This window comes from Oratosquilla oratoria, chromosome 34 (genome assembly GCF_046742065.1).
Source record: "Oratosquilla oratoria isolate Oo_2021 chromosome 34, ASM4674206v1, whole genome shotgun sequence".
Classification (NCBI taxonomy): Eukaryota; Metazoa; Arthropoda; class Malacostraca; order Stomatopoda; family Squillidae; genus Oratosquilla; species Oratosquilla oratoria.
This window is the reverse complement of record NC_134810.1, coordinates 18,934,342-18,949,904: the sequence shown is the minus strand read 5'-3', so window position 1 is coordinate 18,949,904 and position 15,563 is coordinate 18,934,342. Positions and strand designations below refer to the sequence as shown.

General features: G+C 41.3%; 1 protein-coding gene across 1 annotated transcript; it reads left to right on the top strand.

Annotated features, from left to right (window-relative positions):
• Positions 1–7,922: 7,922 nt before the first annotated feature.
• Positions 7,923–14,067, top strand: LOC143018092 (uncharacterized). Its single transcript, XM_076173202.1, has 7 exons — positions 7,923–8,075; positions 10,359–10,469; positions 11,192–11,305; positions 11,702–11,824; positions 11,989–12,102; positions 12,236–12,349; positions 13,286–14,067. Exons 1-7 carry the CDS (start codon positions 8,030–8,032, stop codon positions 13,354–13,356), a joined length of 693 nt encoding a protein of 230 aa, XP_076029317.1. The 5' UTR covers positions 7,923–8,029; the 3' UTR covers positions 13,357–14,067.
• The last annotated feature ends 1,496 nt before the right edge of the window (positions 14,068–15,563 follow it).

Here is a 15,563-nt window from a genome sequence, read left to right as displayed (position 1 = left end):
TATTTTCCATTTTTCTGGTCTTTTGTTTTTCTTCCATTTGGCCCAAGCTTTGTCTCTCTTGTCTTTTATCTCCCTCCAACTTTTATTGTACCAGCACTTTATATATTCTTTTTCCTGTTTTTGTCTTGGGACATACTTTTCTACTCCCTTTTTATAGATTTTTGTCAAAATATTCCATTTCTCTTCTACTGTTGTATCTTCTTTGTGTATTCTTTCCCAGTTTTCATTTTGGAAGAATTCTCTTATTTTATCAAAATTTGCTTTTTCATTCATCAATCTTCCTTTTCTATATTGTTCATTTCTTTTCATGTATTTTTTCTCATTTAGTTCTAGTTCTATCAATATGTGGTCACTTTTGCTTATTGGTGCCTGGTATTCTATCTTTTCCACTATTTCAGGTTCTGATGTGAATATTAGGTCTAGTCTCGATGGCTCTTCTTCATTTCTATACCTAGTGTTCTCTTGGATCCATTGTGTCATTGTGTGGTCAATAATCATCTCAAGTAGAACACTACCCCATGAGTCTTCTCCACCCTTTACGGTCATCTCTTCCCAGCATATTTCTTTGCAATTATAGTCGCCCATCATAACTATTCTTCCTCCATCTTCCATTATCTTGTTTAGTGTTATTCTTTTGTCTTCTAACATGCTTTTATGTTCATTCTCTTCCCACGAGGCTGTTTTTGGGGTCACGTAGTTTATTACAAATATTCTGCTCTTCTTATCTCTATCTTCTACTTCTATCATAATCATCTCTACTGTATTGTTCCCATATGTGACATTCTTCACGCTTATATCCTTCCTAGTCAGGAACATAACTCCACCCCCTTGTTTTATCTTTCTGTTTCTAATCCAATAATTATATGCATTGTGTCCTATGCTGTTGGGTGGTAGTGGGCCTTTTAATTTTGTCTCAACAATTCCCATTATGTCCGGATCTTTTTCTTTCAGATATTTGTTCAGTTCATTCAGTCCTGTTATTAATCCATCTATATTTGTGTAGGATACTCATAACTTTCTGTTATTTCCATTGTATTCTCTGTTTCTTTTGTGTTTCTCTCTGTTATGTTCCATTTCTTCAATTTCATATTCACTACTCTCCAGTAAAATTCTTGTTTTTCTGTCTCCGTTCTGGTCTCGTTTTTTTTTCTTAGCTTCATGTCTATTCCTTATTTCCTCCTCTCTTTCCTCTTTATTCTTTTCCCTTTTTATCCATACCTTTTTATATTGTTCACTTGTTGCTAGTTTCCCTGTTTTGGATAAGATATTCTCTGCCGTCGTTTGTGACCTGAATTTAATCTTAATTGGTCTGGTCTTGTCTGTACTATATTTCCCGAGCCTGAATTTCTCTTCGATTTGTTTCATTATTTCTGGCTCATCTTCCTGAACTAATTCTAGTAAATTTCTTACTTTTTCATTTTCCTCTTTGGTTCTTGTGGTTCTATCTGGGTTATGTTTCTCTTCCATTCCTAATATAATTATACATTTCTTTCTATCTGCTAAGTCTCTTACTATATTCTCCTTCTGTCTCATCACTTTAATAACTGAGTCTTCAGTTTGTTCTTTCATTTGCTGTTTGATTATGTCAGTAAATGCAACTTTACTGTTTTCTTGAATTTTTTTCCAACCCTCCTTGTTGTCCTTATTATTCTCCTTTAAGACTTTATTCTCTTCTTTTACTTCTTTTAACTGTTTTTTTAATTCTTCAATTGCCTTAGTTAAGTTTTTGTTCGCCTTCTCTAGTTCTTCCAATTTTTCAACCCTCTGCACAATGTTGTTAACGTGACCGAACCTAAGTTCCCAGTGCTCGATCATCTTATCGAGCTTCTCTTCTAGTCTTGTTAATCGGGGGGGGGGGTTGTGTCCCCCCCCACCCTCTTTGAATCCCTGGAAAATATTCTCATCACCTTCTACTGTATTGCTCTTATCTATACTTCTGATCTTTACATTTTTGTTAGACATTTCGTCGTCGCTAAATTGGTCCGGACCTCTTTTGTTTAGATGGCGTCTGCCTGCCTGGGCCAAGTCCTCACCTTCCTCATTTCCTTCCATTTCCCTCAGTAATCCCTCCCCTTCTCATTTTTCCTCACTTTCCCCTACACCACAAGCAATCCCCCCACCCTGTAAATACAATAGGTACTTCCTTTGCTTCGGGATCCACGGAATTTCACTTTTTCTTCAGAACGTCCTCTAAGCCGTCCGTTCGTTGAAGTGTGTGTGTGTGTGTGTGTGTACACTAAAAAAACACTGTTGGTTGGATTTAGGAAAAGAAAGGAAATAACGATTTCCGTATATTTCGATCACTTGCTGTGATCCTCTTCAAGCGGAATACAAAGACAAGAGAAAACACATATCTTATATACAGAGGAGAGAGGTGGCAAGGTAAAGCGAATACTATAAGGTAGGTTAGGGGGGGGGTAAGGGAGAGACAGAAAACCTCTCCACTGCGCAGGTAAATGATGACGTCAACGGAAATATCGAGACCAGGGTTCCGCGGGTCAAGAGCTGTCAGTTACTCACACACCAGTGTGTGAAGCGAAGCTCCATCTTCTGATTAAAGGGGTAGCTAAGGCAGACAAATAACATATAAAAATGCCAACAGTTTGTATAGTGCAGAAGTGCAACAGGTTGATTTGGCAGAATGGTTAGTAAAGCACGACGGATGCCACACCCTACACGGACTCCTTGGAGCGCTGAGCCTATAAACATGGTGCTTCTGTCTGTCAAATCACCAACCCCTTTACGCATACGCCCGGCAGGATCTCTTGTGTGGGCGCCTGGAACATTCTTTCCTCTCCCAGGATTAGAATGGATATAGTGTCTCTCTTAAAGGTGAGGAGACCGGGCAGTAGTGAGGAGTACACCAACTACCTGTCTGGCCACAGCAATGAGACACACTTCAGAGGGCTAGCTGTAGGCATATGTGGCCGACTACAGCCCACAGATATACTGTACTCTCCGGCTGATGAGCGTAAGGTGTTAGTTGAGATTAAAACACACCTTGGTCTTCATTATTATTATAATCGCAGTATGCACTTCTAGTGAACAAATATGCTTCCCTTACTCTTGTTATAAAACAAGAGGAAGAGAGAGAGAGAGAGAGAACAATTGTAAAATCTTCCTGGGAGGTAAGTTCCTCGCAGCCGGTGTCGCTCCCACGTGATAAGTTGATTAATGGCTTCAGAGGTTGTACCATACAGACTGGATGAACCTTTTATCAAATCACTTGGTTTTGGTATGTATATTCACCTACCACCGCTTTAGTAGACTATGTAATGGTACCCAAAAAGAGGAATGGAAAATATTTTGACTTAAATGTAATGAGGGAGAGAAAACACTGGATTGTCAGATGTGGCAAAAAGGAAACAGAGTGGAGATTTAGTGGAGAGGAAAAAAAAAGGAGGAATGCAGAGAAGTGCTGTAGGCAGGCGCGGATACAAGGGGGGGAGGCAGGGGGCCCGGGCCCCCCAAATGCCCCGAGTATGGTACACGTTCATTAATAATAATATAATTTTTTCACTCATCTCGAGTTTGATTCTCCTTAGATAAACACTTTTTAGTGCGAATTTATGATTTGAGTTATATTTGTGAATTATATATAATTTTACATACAATTATGAGCAAAACAGACTTAGGTTTCTGGACCTATCTCCAAGCCAACATCATTATTCTTGGGGTTAAGAAAATCGGCGTGTTTCAAGTATCGGTTATCGGTTCCCCCCCCCCACCAAATAACATTCCTGGATCCGCGACTGGCTGTAAGTGATGAAATCAAACACAAAGAAATACAAGGGAGAGTACCAGGAGAAGCTGAGAGAAGCATGGGGAGATATTGAAGGATAAGAGAAACAGGAATTGAGGAAGAATGGATAGGTTTCAAGAAGGAAGTACTAAAGTTCATAAAGACGATGTATGGAGTGAGGAGGATAGAAGGGAGCAGGAGATGCAGTGAATGGTAGGATGAAGAGGTATGTTATAACAGAAAAGAAACGAGCATATGAAGACTGATTGCAAAGTAAACTAGGGAAGAATATGAGAGATACAGAAGAAAAAGGATGACAGCGAAACGCAAGTTGATAGAGGCAAAGAGTAACAAATGTAAGGTAGGGTAGGTATTTAACAAATAATTTTGTTACATACATACTGTCAGGAGCGTAGGGAACGTGGGCCTTGCTGAAGGCAAACTCTGGAAAGTTTTATTAGTTTATTTGTAGTTGGGCGCCTATGAATCAGGTAAATAAAAACTCTCTTCTGGCCTCGAGAGAAGCGGGGATGGGGGGTGGGGGGGGGCAGTGACTGTCCCCGGCGGTAAAGTCTCGGTGCTGGAGGTGGCTGGAGATAGCTTCGTCTGTCACAGCGGGGAAGATGGCGGAAGATTCTTTCCTCGGTTCCCGAGACCGTCTGGTTTTTTTTTTTTTTTTTTTTTTAAGTCCCAGCTGCTCTAGCCGATTTAGGGATTGTCTTATTATAACTTTTCTCTAAAGGAGTATTCATTGTATAGGAGGGAGGTTACAACTATGAAGTAGGAAATTGGATAGGTGGAAAGTGATTAATGAAGTTGAGCGTGTCTGAGAAAGGGCGTGGGGGGGGGTAGGTTAGAGCTGTTTTACAGCAGGGGTCCTACAGTGGAGGAACAGATGAGGTGGGCTGTAAGGACTAAGTGTCTTCGTCCGATGTCTGTGGTGGAAGCTCTGAGGCGATCTAATGCTGTCAGGGTTACCAAAGAGGTTTCTGAGGTGGTTGAAGTGATGTTCCAGGTCTGGACAGAGAAAAATGCAGTGGCTGAAGGACACCAGTTCCATGTCACAGGAACAGGTGGCCTGTGTGAATCAAGTCCGCCAGTGGTTCACTCTCAGCCGAGATACCATGACCGAGATGTGAGGGGAAAATGAAGGGAGGCTGGAGTCACTGGCCTCGAGGCAGGTCTTGATGGGCCATCCCCAGGAGGTGGCAGTGGCGGCGTATTCGGAGTTCCACGAGTTCCAGGCAGCTAGATCTATTTTACAATAAGCATTGATTACCGAGGGCTGGACGGGCATCATATCCCCTTTGGAGGCCCCATGTCTGACAGCACTGTCGGCCCTTTCATTGCCATGAAGTCCCACATGAGAGGGGATCCACTGGTACTGGAGGCGGAGAACAAGGTGGGCTGCCTCTGCCGAGAGATGAAGGATTTTAGTACATCGGGCCTCGAGGTACAGTAGATGTTCTGTAGGACAATCAGGTTCGAGCGGGAGTCCGATAGTATTGTGACTCGTGGTGGTTTCCGAGGAAGGGCGAGGATTTTGCCCAGGGCCTCCCGGATGGCAACAAGTTCGGTCGTGAGAATGGTGGTGGGAGAGTATTACGGAGAAGGCCTCCCCCGTGGCCTGGAAAAAGAAGCCCGCTCCAGTGCGGTCATATATGACTACAGACCTGTCTGTATAAGGTACCGGCATGCATCCCTCTTTATACGGCATCAGAGTGGCATCATCGGGGTTTTCCTACTCTGCGAATATCTTCAGCTAATTCGCTATAAAGTATCTTGCGGGGGAGTCTGTCTGCAGGTATTCGGATGGTGTGACCCAACCATCTAAGTTGACACTGAGATATGATAGTTTCAATTGGGTCAATGCGTGCTCTGCTACGAATTTCTGTGTGTGGAACTCTATGCCACCACTTCACACTCAGTATACGTTGGAGGAAGTTGGTGTGAAAAGCCTCCATTTTTTTTCAGGTGACGTCGCTACAGCACCCATGATTCGCTTCCTTACAACAGTATGGATAGGCAGACCGCTTTATATACAGAGATCTTGGTGGTGATGGTGAGGTCTCTGTTCATGAAAACTCTGTGAGATAGCATCCCAAAAGATGCAGAAGCTAATCCGATCCGCCGCTTCACTTCACTTGTGAGATCATTTGTGCTGCTTAGGACAGATCCCAAGTAAGTGAACTCTTCTACGTTTCTTAGAGGCTGGTTGTTGATAAGGAATTCGGGAGCAGGTGATTGACACATATTGAGGACTTCCGTTTTCTGAACATTAATGGCTAGTCCTGATCGAGAATAGGCTTCAGCTACAGCATTGATAGTTCGTTGTAGCCCATTTGGGGAAGAGCTAACAAAAGCTGTGTCATCCGTATATTGCAGTGCATGTATTGCCTTCGCGGTGACAAGTGTCTTGGATTGCAATCTACGTAGGTTAAATAGATTGCCATCTAAACGGTAAGAGATGTGGACGCCGTCTGCAGGGCTAATGTTCTGCTTAGCAATTGTCATGACTGCTGCCACAAAAAGATTGAAAAGGATGGGCGGTATGACACATCCCTGCTTTACACCAGTTCCTACAAAAAACGGATCTGATGTTGAGCCTGAGTTTATTACTCCGGCCATTGATCCATCGTGGAAGGATCTAAGTACTGCCAGGAAGGTAGGGGGGTAGCCAAACTTCCTCAGTATTTCCCAGAGCAGGGTTCTGTTGACAGTGTCAAATGCTTTGGCTAGATCAACAAAGATCATGTTGAGATCTTGTTGTTGTTCAAAGGCCTTTTCTTGGAGTTGTCTAGCAACAAACACCATGTCTACAGCGCTTCTTTCTTTTCTGAAGCCACTCTGTGATTCTGGTAGAACCTCTTCAGCAATGTGATCGAGGAGCCTGAAGAGAAGAATCCTGGTAAGCACCTTGCCAGATGTTGCAAGGAGGGAGATGCCTCTGCTGTTGCCACACGCAGCCCTGTCGCCTTTCTTCTTGAATATGCTAATAATGTTGGCGTCTTTCCATTGTTGTGGACAGCAATTAGAGGTCCAGACTTTCTGGAAGATGTTGTGGAGGCAGTCTATAATAGCACGCCCACCATATTTGAGAATTTCTGCAGGGATGCCATCTGGACCAGCTGCCTTGTTTTTTTTTTTTTTTTTTTTTTTTTTTTTTTTTTTTTTTTTTTTTTTTTTTTTTTTTTTTTTTTTTTTTTTTTTTTTTTTTTTCTAGGCTTATTACTGCTTTATGCACTTCCCAGCGAGTGGGGATGTTGTCTAATTCTGGTAGTGAGGGAATGTCTGGGAGAGTGTCAGACACAGTGGGGTCTGTGGGATTGCCCATGTTTAGGTGTTGGTAATGCTCGGCCCAACGGTCCAGTATTTTTTTTTTTTTTTTTTTTTTTTTTTATATATAATAAGTCTGGCTCCGTCAACACTTCTAACAGGGCAAGTTGAATTTCTTTGTGTATGTATGTATGTATGTATGTATGTATGTATGTCACAAAGGCCACATACATACATACATACATACATACATACATACATACACACATACATGCATGCGTGCGTACGTACATGCGTGCGTGCGCATTTACGCACATGCTTACATACTCACAAATATTTATTTTAAACACTGGGTGTTTTCCTTGTTGTGGAAAGCCTGTTATTTCTACAGCTTGAGAGGACAGCAGCATCAACTTGTAATGGAGGTCGGAATCTGTCTTCTCGCCACATCGATAGTCCTTGGCAGTAGAAAGAATCCATTTTGGGGCTAACTGATAATTTGAATGTATTATCCAAAAGTCAATTTAATCCGCACACCACTTTTTTCGACGAAATCTTTCATGCTACTATATACATTAGCGCCTTCACTTCATTGAAGCATAGTGATTTTTTTTTTACAACACCTACAATGCCTAAAGGTTCTATTCGACTGAAGACGTGAATTCGTTCTTATTGGCACTCACGGACATCCATAAGCAAGTGTGTAGGGTGCAGGCTTGTCTGTGTGTATGATAATAAATAATTCCCATAACATAATAACACATGCACGCTTGAATTGTGCAGTAAAAATATTTTGTTGCTAAGCCAGCAGATGGAACACGTGCCTCTGCCATGCACGATACCTCCCTCACCCGCCTCCTCTGCGTGGAGTTTCCCACCTGCCCATCCCACGAACCTCGTCTATGGTTCTGTATATAACTCAGTAAAAAAGGCTTATCACCGTTATACTTCTCACTACTGTTGTACGTGCACATCGAAGACTTCCGTGCATACGAGAAACATCTTTCTGCCATGAAAATGTTCTTTCTTCTCCTGGTTGCTCTTCCTGCAGTCATAGGTATGTACAGCGTAGTCGTGGGGGAGTCTTGGAACATCCTACGGATTTTAGTATACTAATAAAACTTCTATTGCTGATCATGTGATATATACATATATATATATATATACATATATATATATATATATAAATATATATATATATATATATATATATATTGTGGCGAAAGAGCATGAATGAATGTTGCATAGTGTGCCTGGATGGTTAGTATGGACGTGACGTGATTTTGTATGTGTGAGTGATGCGTGATGTCGGAGAGAGAAAGCATAGCAAGGGGTATTGTAGCGAGGGTATGCGTGGGGGGACCCCAAAGGGACCCCGGCGTCGCCCGCCATACCTCGCATAGCAGCAGAGTAAGCCTAGTACTGGTGTTGAACACACGTGGAAAATCCTCATATTCGTTAGTTAGAATAAAGTGAAGAAAGTGACACTCCTGCTTTTCCCTGACCCGGACAATTGTAGGCGTGAGCTTGTCTTTAGCTCGTGACACCAATGATCACGCCCATGTGCAATAGAAAAGGTGAGTTAATGTCCATGCGTCCGTAACAAACGGCGTCAGAAGCGGGATCAGGTTGAAGTGATAAGTGACTTGATATCGAAGTGATTTGATATTGAAGTGATAAGTGACTCAGGTGATCATGGATGTCACTGGTGATGGTAAAGACAGAGAAATTGAAGGAAAGCAGGAGTCGAGTGTCATGGCGTCGAGTGAATGTGAGTATGATACGGTGTTGCACCGAAAGGCTACAGAACATGTATCTCCTCAGTCAGTGTTGCTCTTGGCACAACGCTCAGTGGCCGAGATGTTGAAACAGCAATAACAGGTCATGGCAGATATGCTTGCGATCCAAATGGATAAACAAAAACAGGTCATGACTGAAGTGAAAGAGGAACTGAGGGCTATTATGGGGGAGAACATGCGAATCCGTAACAATATATTCTATATATCAGTCATCTTTCAGTGATATTTGTTTTATTGTACAGAAAAAAGAAAACAAAATACTTAGCAGCAAATAAATTGAACTCTATTGGGAGTTCCAAGACTTCTCACTAGAGTCCACAGTATGTGTTCATACTCCCCTGTCAGTATGACTTCTTCCACAACACGGTAACGCCGATCTCCTCACTTAATCTGCTCCTCCAGACTTAATCCCCTGGAAAAGAGGACCTGACCTCAGCCTAGCGTTAGTTAGAAATAAAGACTAAGGTTTGCCATCGTCGAATACGCGAGTTTCACCATCCGTAAATTCAGCATTCATACTCACAGGTTTCTTAATATCCCGAATCTAAAAATCCATATATGAATGTATAATCCATGAATAATTTAATTCGTACGTTCAATGGGTTTGTCCTATAAAAATTTTCTTTAAAATCAAGAAATGCATTGAAGTAATATTTGTCGATATATACCAGTATCATTTACGGTTTTGTCGTTTTTATATTATCTGCTCAATCGTTTTCGTATCACCCTTTGAATTCCTCACCCCCATTGTCCTGTGCTTGGCGGTCACGAGTCTTAGAGGGGTAACTACACGTGTTTGGCTACAGAACACAACAGAACTCTCCCCCTAGTGACGAAATAGGAGGAACGATATCTGTTTCTTCTTTGTAGTGTGCTTGTAGTTTGTAGCCCGTGTGTTCGGATGTGTCGGAAGACCAACGGGATCTTGTTTTATTATTATTATTATTACAGTACATATATATCCTTATTACAGGATACAGAGGGATATGTTTTATTTTATTTACAAAATAAAAATGAAGTTGCTATAGTGAATATTATAATTTATATTAATATAAATTAATCGAACGCATGTTCTAAGGGGTGACCATAGTTTTGTCCTGTGCTTGGCGGTCACGAGTCTTAAAGGGGTAACTACACGTGTTTGGCTACAGAACACTACACCATCATTCTTGGACTAACTGCTGGAGGAGTGCTTCTCCCATGAACCTGTCATTGGATTTTCCTAACCACTGGCTCTAGAAGCTGAGGACAGGTTCCTGTCATGTTTAAAACTTGATGCGATCTCTAGGAGGTATGGGAACAAACTTGTTTGATTAGGGTGCCTACCTACACGTATTCCAGGTACTTCTCGTCTTTAAGCCGACCTACCACAACACAGACTGGTCAGACGAACCTGAAACTACTTCAAAAAAACTTATCTTGGGTTAGCATGACTTAGCCAAAATAGGTCATAAACAAACTAGACCCTGACTCCTTTCTGGATATTCTCTCTCTTCTCTCCTTTTGGTTGTTCCGCATTGTGATTGGGTGGCATCTTTCAGGACAGTGTGAGGATGGCTACTTCTCCTGTGCGAACGGCTGGTGCTTCCACGAACGGTTTATCTGCAACGGCCACAACGACTGTCCCGATGGCTCTGACGAGAGCGACTGCAGTGAGAACGACATGACGTAGTCTGTCATATCATAATTATGTCTAAGAACTCATGTATACAATATTGTCAGATATATTGTGCATTTTTTAGGCACAAAGAATATTCCATTCAGTGTGGCTGTAGACGTTGGCCACAAAGAGAAGAGTTAGTAAGCTATTTATCTAACTTTTCTTGATCTTTTTACCGAGTCTTCGAGGGTATTTGTAAGATTTTGTTTCCAGGGTTGGATCCAAGTACGGGCGACTGTATTTAATTCCAAGTACCTGGATATTTTTCAAGTACAAGTACAAACAGTCATCTTGCTATGTACTTAAGTCTAAGTCCAAGTATAAGTGCTTCATGCGATAAAAATTCTATCACAGATTCGTAAAGCATCATAATATCATAACATTCAATGTAACCCAATAATGTCACCGCAAAGTTTGCTAGAATCTATATTCACTATATAACTTTTGATTAAATATATTGTACTTGTTTGTATTTGAATATACTTCGTATTTGTAAAATGCTTTGGGTCTAAGTACAAGTACACGAAAATCTGTACTTAAGTCCAAGTACAAGTGTATATACTGTATTTGGACCCAACCTTGTTTGTTTCATTACCCTTGAAGACTCCAGCTATGACCTAATGTGTGTCTGTTCGTGCATCATATGTTTACGTCTGTATACCCGAGGAAGTACAATATGTCTGCTTTGGATTATAATTCACGTTACACCTTTAGAGATGTGTCCGATTGGTTTCTTCCCCTGCCCTGAGGGCTACTGCATTACTGACAACTTCGTCTGCGACGGCTTCGATCAGTGCTTCGAGACGGGCATGGACGACAAATACTGTGGTAAGGTGGAACTCTATTTGGATTTATGCACTACAAGGTGGCTACTGTACTCAGAAAACATTACACAAAGGTGTCAGCAGAGGCTTCACCCTTCGTCTCATCAGATTGGTGTGTGTGGGTGAAGGAAGAGGTTTCTAAAGTTGCCATGTATTGTCAGAATTATTATATTATTATTATCTGTAGCCTAGAATTCCCTCCAAGTTAAGACATTCCCATTATGTATTTGGATTTGGGTAACGATAGCCCTAAACTAGATAAGGGGAACAAACAAATTATTTATGTCTGGTGTAACGTCTGGTATCTGCTATTCTGAAATGTGTATAGACGCATGTCAATATGTACATACAACTACGTGTTGGAAAACATTCATGTGACGAAGTTTATCCATAACCACAGCCAATCATACTGAAATCTGCTCGAGCTACTACATGGCGTGCACGCAAGGAAACTGCGTCCACAAGAACATTGTCTGCGACGGATGGTGGGATTGCCTGAGTGGTGACGACGAGAGCAACTGTGGTGTGTAGCTGTACTTAGTGTTGTTTCACTTGAAAATAGTCACGGAATACAACATAGTTTATCTTAGTGTTAGTAGTGTGCGTGAGCACTGCAAGAGAACCAGACGCGGGCATTAGGTGTAAAAAAGGACCTCTGAGACTGACGTTTCGTTGGGACCGTTGCAGATGAGTGCAAGCCAGGCGCCTTCCGCTGTGGCGATGGATCCTGTATCCCACTTGAATACTTGTGTGACGGCCACGCCAGCTGCTCGGACCTTTCTGACGAAAGTAACTGTAACGGTAAGTGGAGAAGTGTTGCTCCTTCATTCCTCAGATACTGTACTGTTATTCAAAGGAAAATGGGAAGACCCCATTCTTGAGTCTACACATCTGGCATTTCTTGAGACCCTCTTTCTTTTTTCTTCGTCGTTAGGCGAGTGTATCAACAACTTCTTCGCTTGCAATGACAACTCATGCATACATCCATCCTGGCTCTGTGATGGTGTTGATGATTGTGTTGATGGTGAGGACGAGGCTAACTGCGAAGGTGGGTTCCTCAACAATGATCTCGAATTAATGCATTTATCCCGGTGTACCGACGGTGTCAGTCTATCCTTGGGGTAATACTGCACCGATCGGAGGACCAAAGGATCCTATGCCTGCGAAACGGGCCAGATTTTCTAGTACACACAAACATATGCTCACATACATACATACTTATATACAAATATACATACATACATACATACATACATACATACATACATACATACATACATATAAATATGAATACACAGAAGATTCACATATTCTCGACGGCACAGCGGTAGTGATCGCAACTGCTGCCACAGCGGTCCGAGTTCGTATCCCGCCCAGGGCTGAAGTAATTTGAGTATCGCTGCAATGCTAGTCGTTACTCAATCTTTCGTGGGCGGGGAGTTTGGGATATGTGTGCGTATAAGGACGCACCAGTACCCATAGACCGTTAATATATGAGCTCTGAGCTCTCTTTCAGGAAGGTAATAGCTGCCGATCACGAGTCTAACACAATCTAAGACCATGGTGAATCACACACACGCATACACACTAACATACACTACGGCGGTCTGGATTCGAATCCCATCCAGGGCTGAAATAATTTTAGTATCGCTACTCTGCGAGTCATTACTCCAACTCTCATGGGCGGGGAATTAGGTGTGTGTATGCATGTAAGGTCACAGCATTACCCATAGATCGGTCATATATGAGCTCTGAGCTTTCTTCCGGGAGGGAAATAACTGTCGATCAAGAGCCCAACATGTGCCCCAAGACCATGGTGAATCAAACCATGGTGAATTACACACGCGCGCGCGCGCGCGCGCACGCAAGCAAACTTGAAAACCTTTCCATCTCTGTAGGCCATAGGTGTGCAGTTTGAATATTTATTTGCTTACAATTTGTTTGAGACACATTCAAATTCAAATGTCATTATTACTCTCAACAGCGTTCCACAGCAGCGTCCCTATGGAGAAGAAGCTGAAATCCCTTTTCCACGATATGAAAGGACGCCATTAAGCTTAGATTTCGGCCAAGGATTGCAGCCCAAAGTGTCTGGTGTCATAACACATAACTCACTTCAAGGACTTTACACGTCCCATAATAAATCGATGCATTAGCGGATTAACATTAACATAACAAGAAGTTTACCATGCCAGATGTGATAACTGTCATTTTGATATTTGTTTGCTGTGGTCCTTTCCAAGGATTATGGCACGGCACAACTTTGGTCTCACTTTGAAAAATAAAATAATAAACAGTGTACCACTCAAGTCTTACCTTAATGATAATATGACACTAGTGATAACACCGTTCCTGTTTGTTTTGTGAGAACCTTGTTTTTCTCCTTTAAAGCCACAGGCCGACTAGTGACAAAGAATCCATTTGACCACAGAATCTTCCAGTTGCTAGGCAAGGAATTAATGACTGAATTCCAAAGTTCCTTTCTCTCACAGACAGTTAACGTGTGCGACTTTATTTCCCACACACTCTGAGTCACAATTAGTATCCCATTGCAATTATGGCCTAGACTTTCTTCTAACGTGTAAATTCAATATTCTGGGTTGCAAAATTTAGGTAGTTTTATATCTCTTCGAAGAAGTTGACAAGAAACGGGTGTCCATTGTATGTTTCATTCTATTGTTTTGATTGATTCATTTCATTGTGGTCATTTTTATTAAGTGTGTGGAAGATGATGTCAGGCGCATTTAACTTTTGTATTCTTATCATTAAAGTTATCCCAATAAATTGTAAGTTTAGATATCCTGCGTTAGGTTTCCGTTTTCAACCGTATATATATCACAACAAAGATATGTCGTAGCACATATGTAAAATAATACTGATGACCCACTTTCGGAGAAGAATAAGCGAAGATATAGAGATCTGTATATTTCGATCACTTACTGTGATCCTCTTCGGCAGATATAAGGAAGAGGATCACAGTAAGTGATCGAAATATACAGATCTCTATATCTTCGCTTATTCTTCTCCGAAAGTGGGTCATCAGTATTATTTATATATATATATATATATATATATACATGTATATAGCATGTTCGTGAACTTCGACAAAATATAGGAATATATCCTCCATCGAAAAACAAACCCACCATATTCTATGATTTTTTTTTTTCCAGTGTGGTAGCCCAAGTCAGTGCACTTTGCAGCCAACCAGACACCGGTGCCCCGCCCCTTCCCCTTCACCCGGAAAGGAAAGGGTCACCGGTTGGCTGTAATGTATACTGACTTCTACTACACTGTTTGCAAAATACAATAATTTTGCAATTCACTCTAGAATACTGGGGCTTTGCTTTTTGATGGAGGATATATTCCTAAATTTTGTCGAGGTTCACGGACATGATATATATATATATATATATATATATATATATATATATATATATATATGTATATATATATATATATATATGTATATATATATACATATATATGTGTGTGTGTGATATATACATATATATATATGTATACATACATATATAGCATTATTCATTACTGCAAAATGTAACAGGTTGCTCATTCCATAAATTGAAATCAAACATGCTTTAAACATATCTAATCGTTTAATTGTTCACATTTTCTACAGCCTTGTTGACATGTTTTTCATTAAGAAATAGTTTAGATTGAAACCTGCACCCAAAAGTCAATAATATGTTTTACAGGTTTAGGAAGCTGTTTACAAATAGTCTTCGACATTACGAGTATGCTTATATTTTTCGGAAAGAATAAGAATGTATAAGATTCATTTTAAAGTCACGAACCCCTCTCTGAGAGGACTATGACAATGTTTCCTTAAAGATGACCTATTGGAACAGGGAATTTGATGTCTGCAGTTATTACGAACTCGCTTTCTGCCAGGCAAGAATCGAGCAGCCTACACTCCCGACCTCTGCCACAAGCGTTCGATAAGCACATAATCACACATGCTTATATACATACATACATTCTCTACATTAATATGGCTCGACGGCGCAATGGTAGCATTCGCAACTAACACAACGGTCCGTGTTCGAATCCCGCCCATGGCTGAAATAATTTCAGTATCGCTGCGCTGCGAACCGTTACTCCAACTCTCGTGGGTGGGAGTTGTGTGTGTGTCAGGTCACAGCATTACCCATAGATAGGTCATACATGAGCTCTGAGCTCTCATCTGGGTGGGTATTGGCTATCGATCATAGTCCAACATGTGATCCAAGAACATGGTAAGT

Bases quoted from the DNA above. Each gene is read 5' to 3' on its own strand.
- LOC143018092 (XM_076173202.1), top strand. From the start codon at position 8,030: ATGAAAATGTTCTTTCTTCTCCTGGTTGCTCTTCCTGCAGTCATAG. The intron at 11,306-11,701 runs GTAAGGTGGAAC...CCATAACCACAG, and splicing joins CATGGACGACAAATACTGTG to CCAATCATACTGAAATCTGC. The intron at 12,350-13,285 runs GTGGGTTCCTCA...TACTCTCAACAG, and splicing joins GGACGAGGCTAACTGCGAAG to CGTTCCACAGCAGCGTCCCT.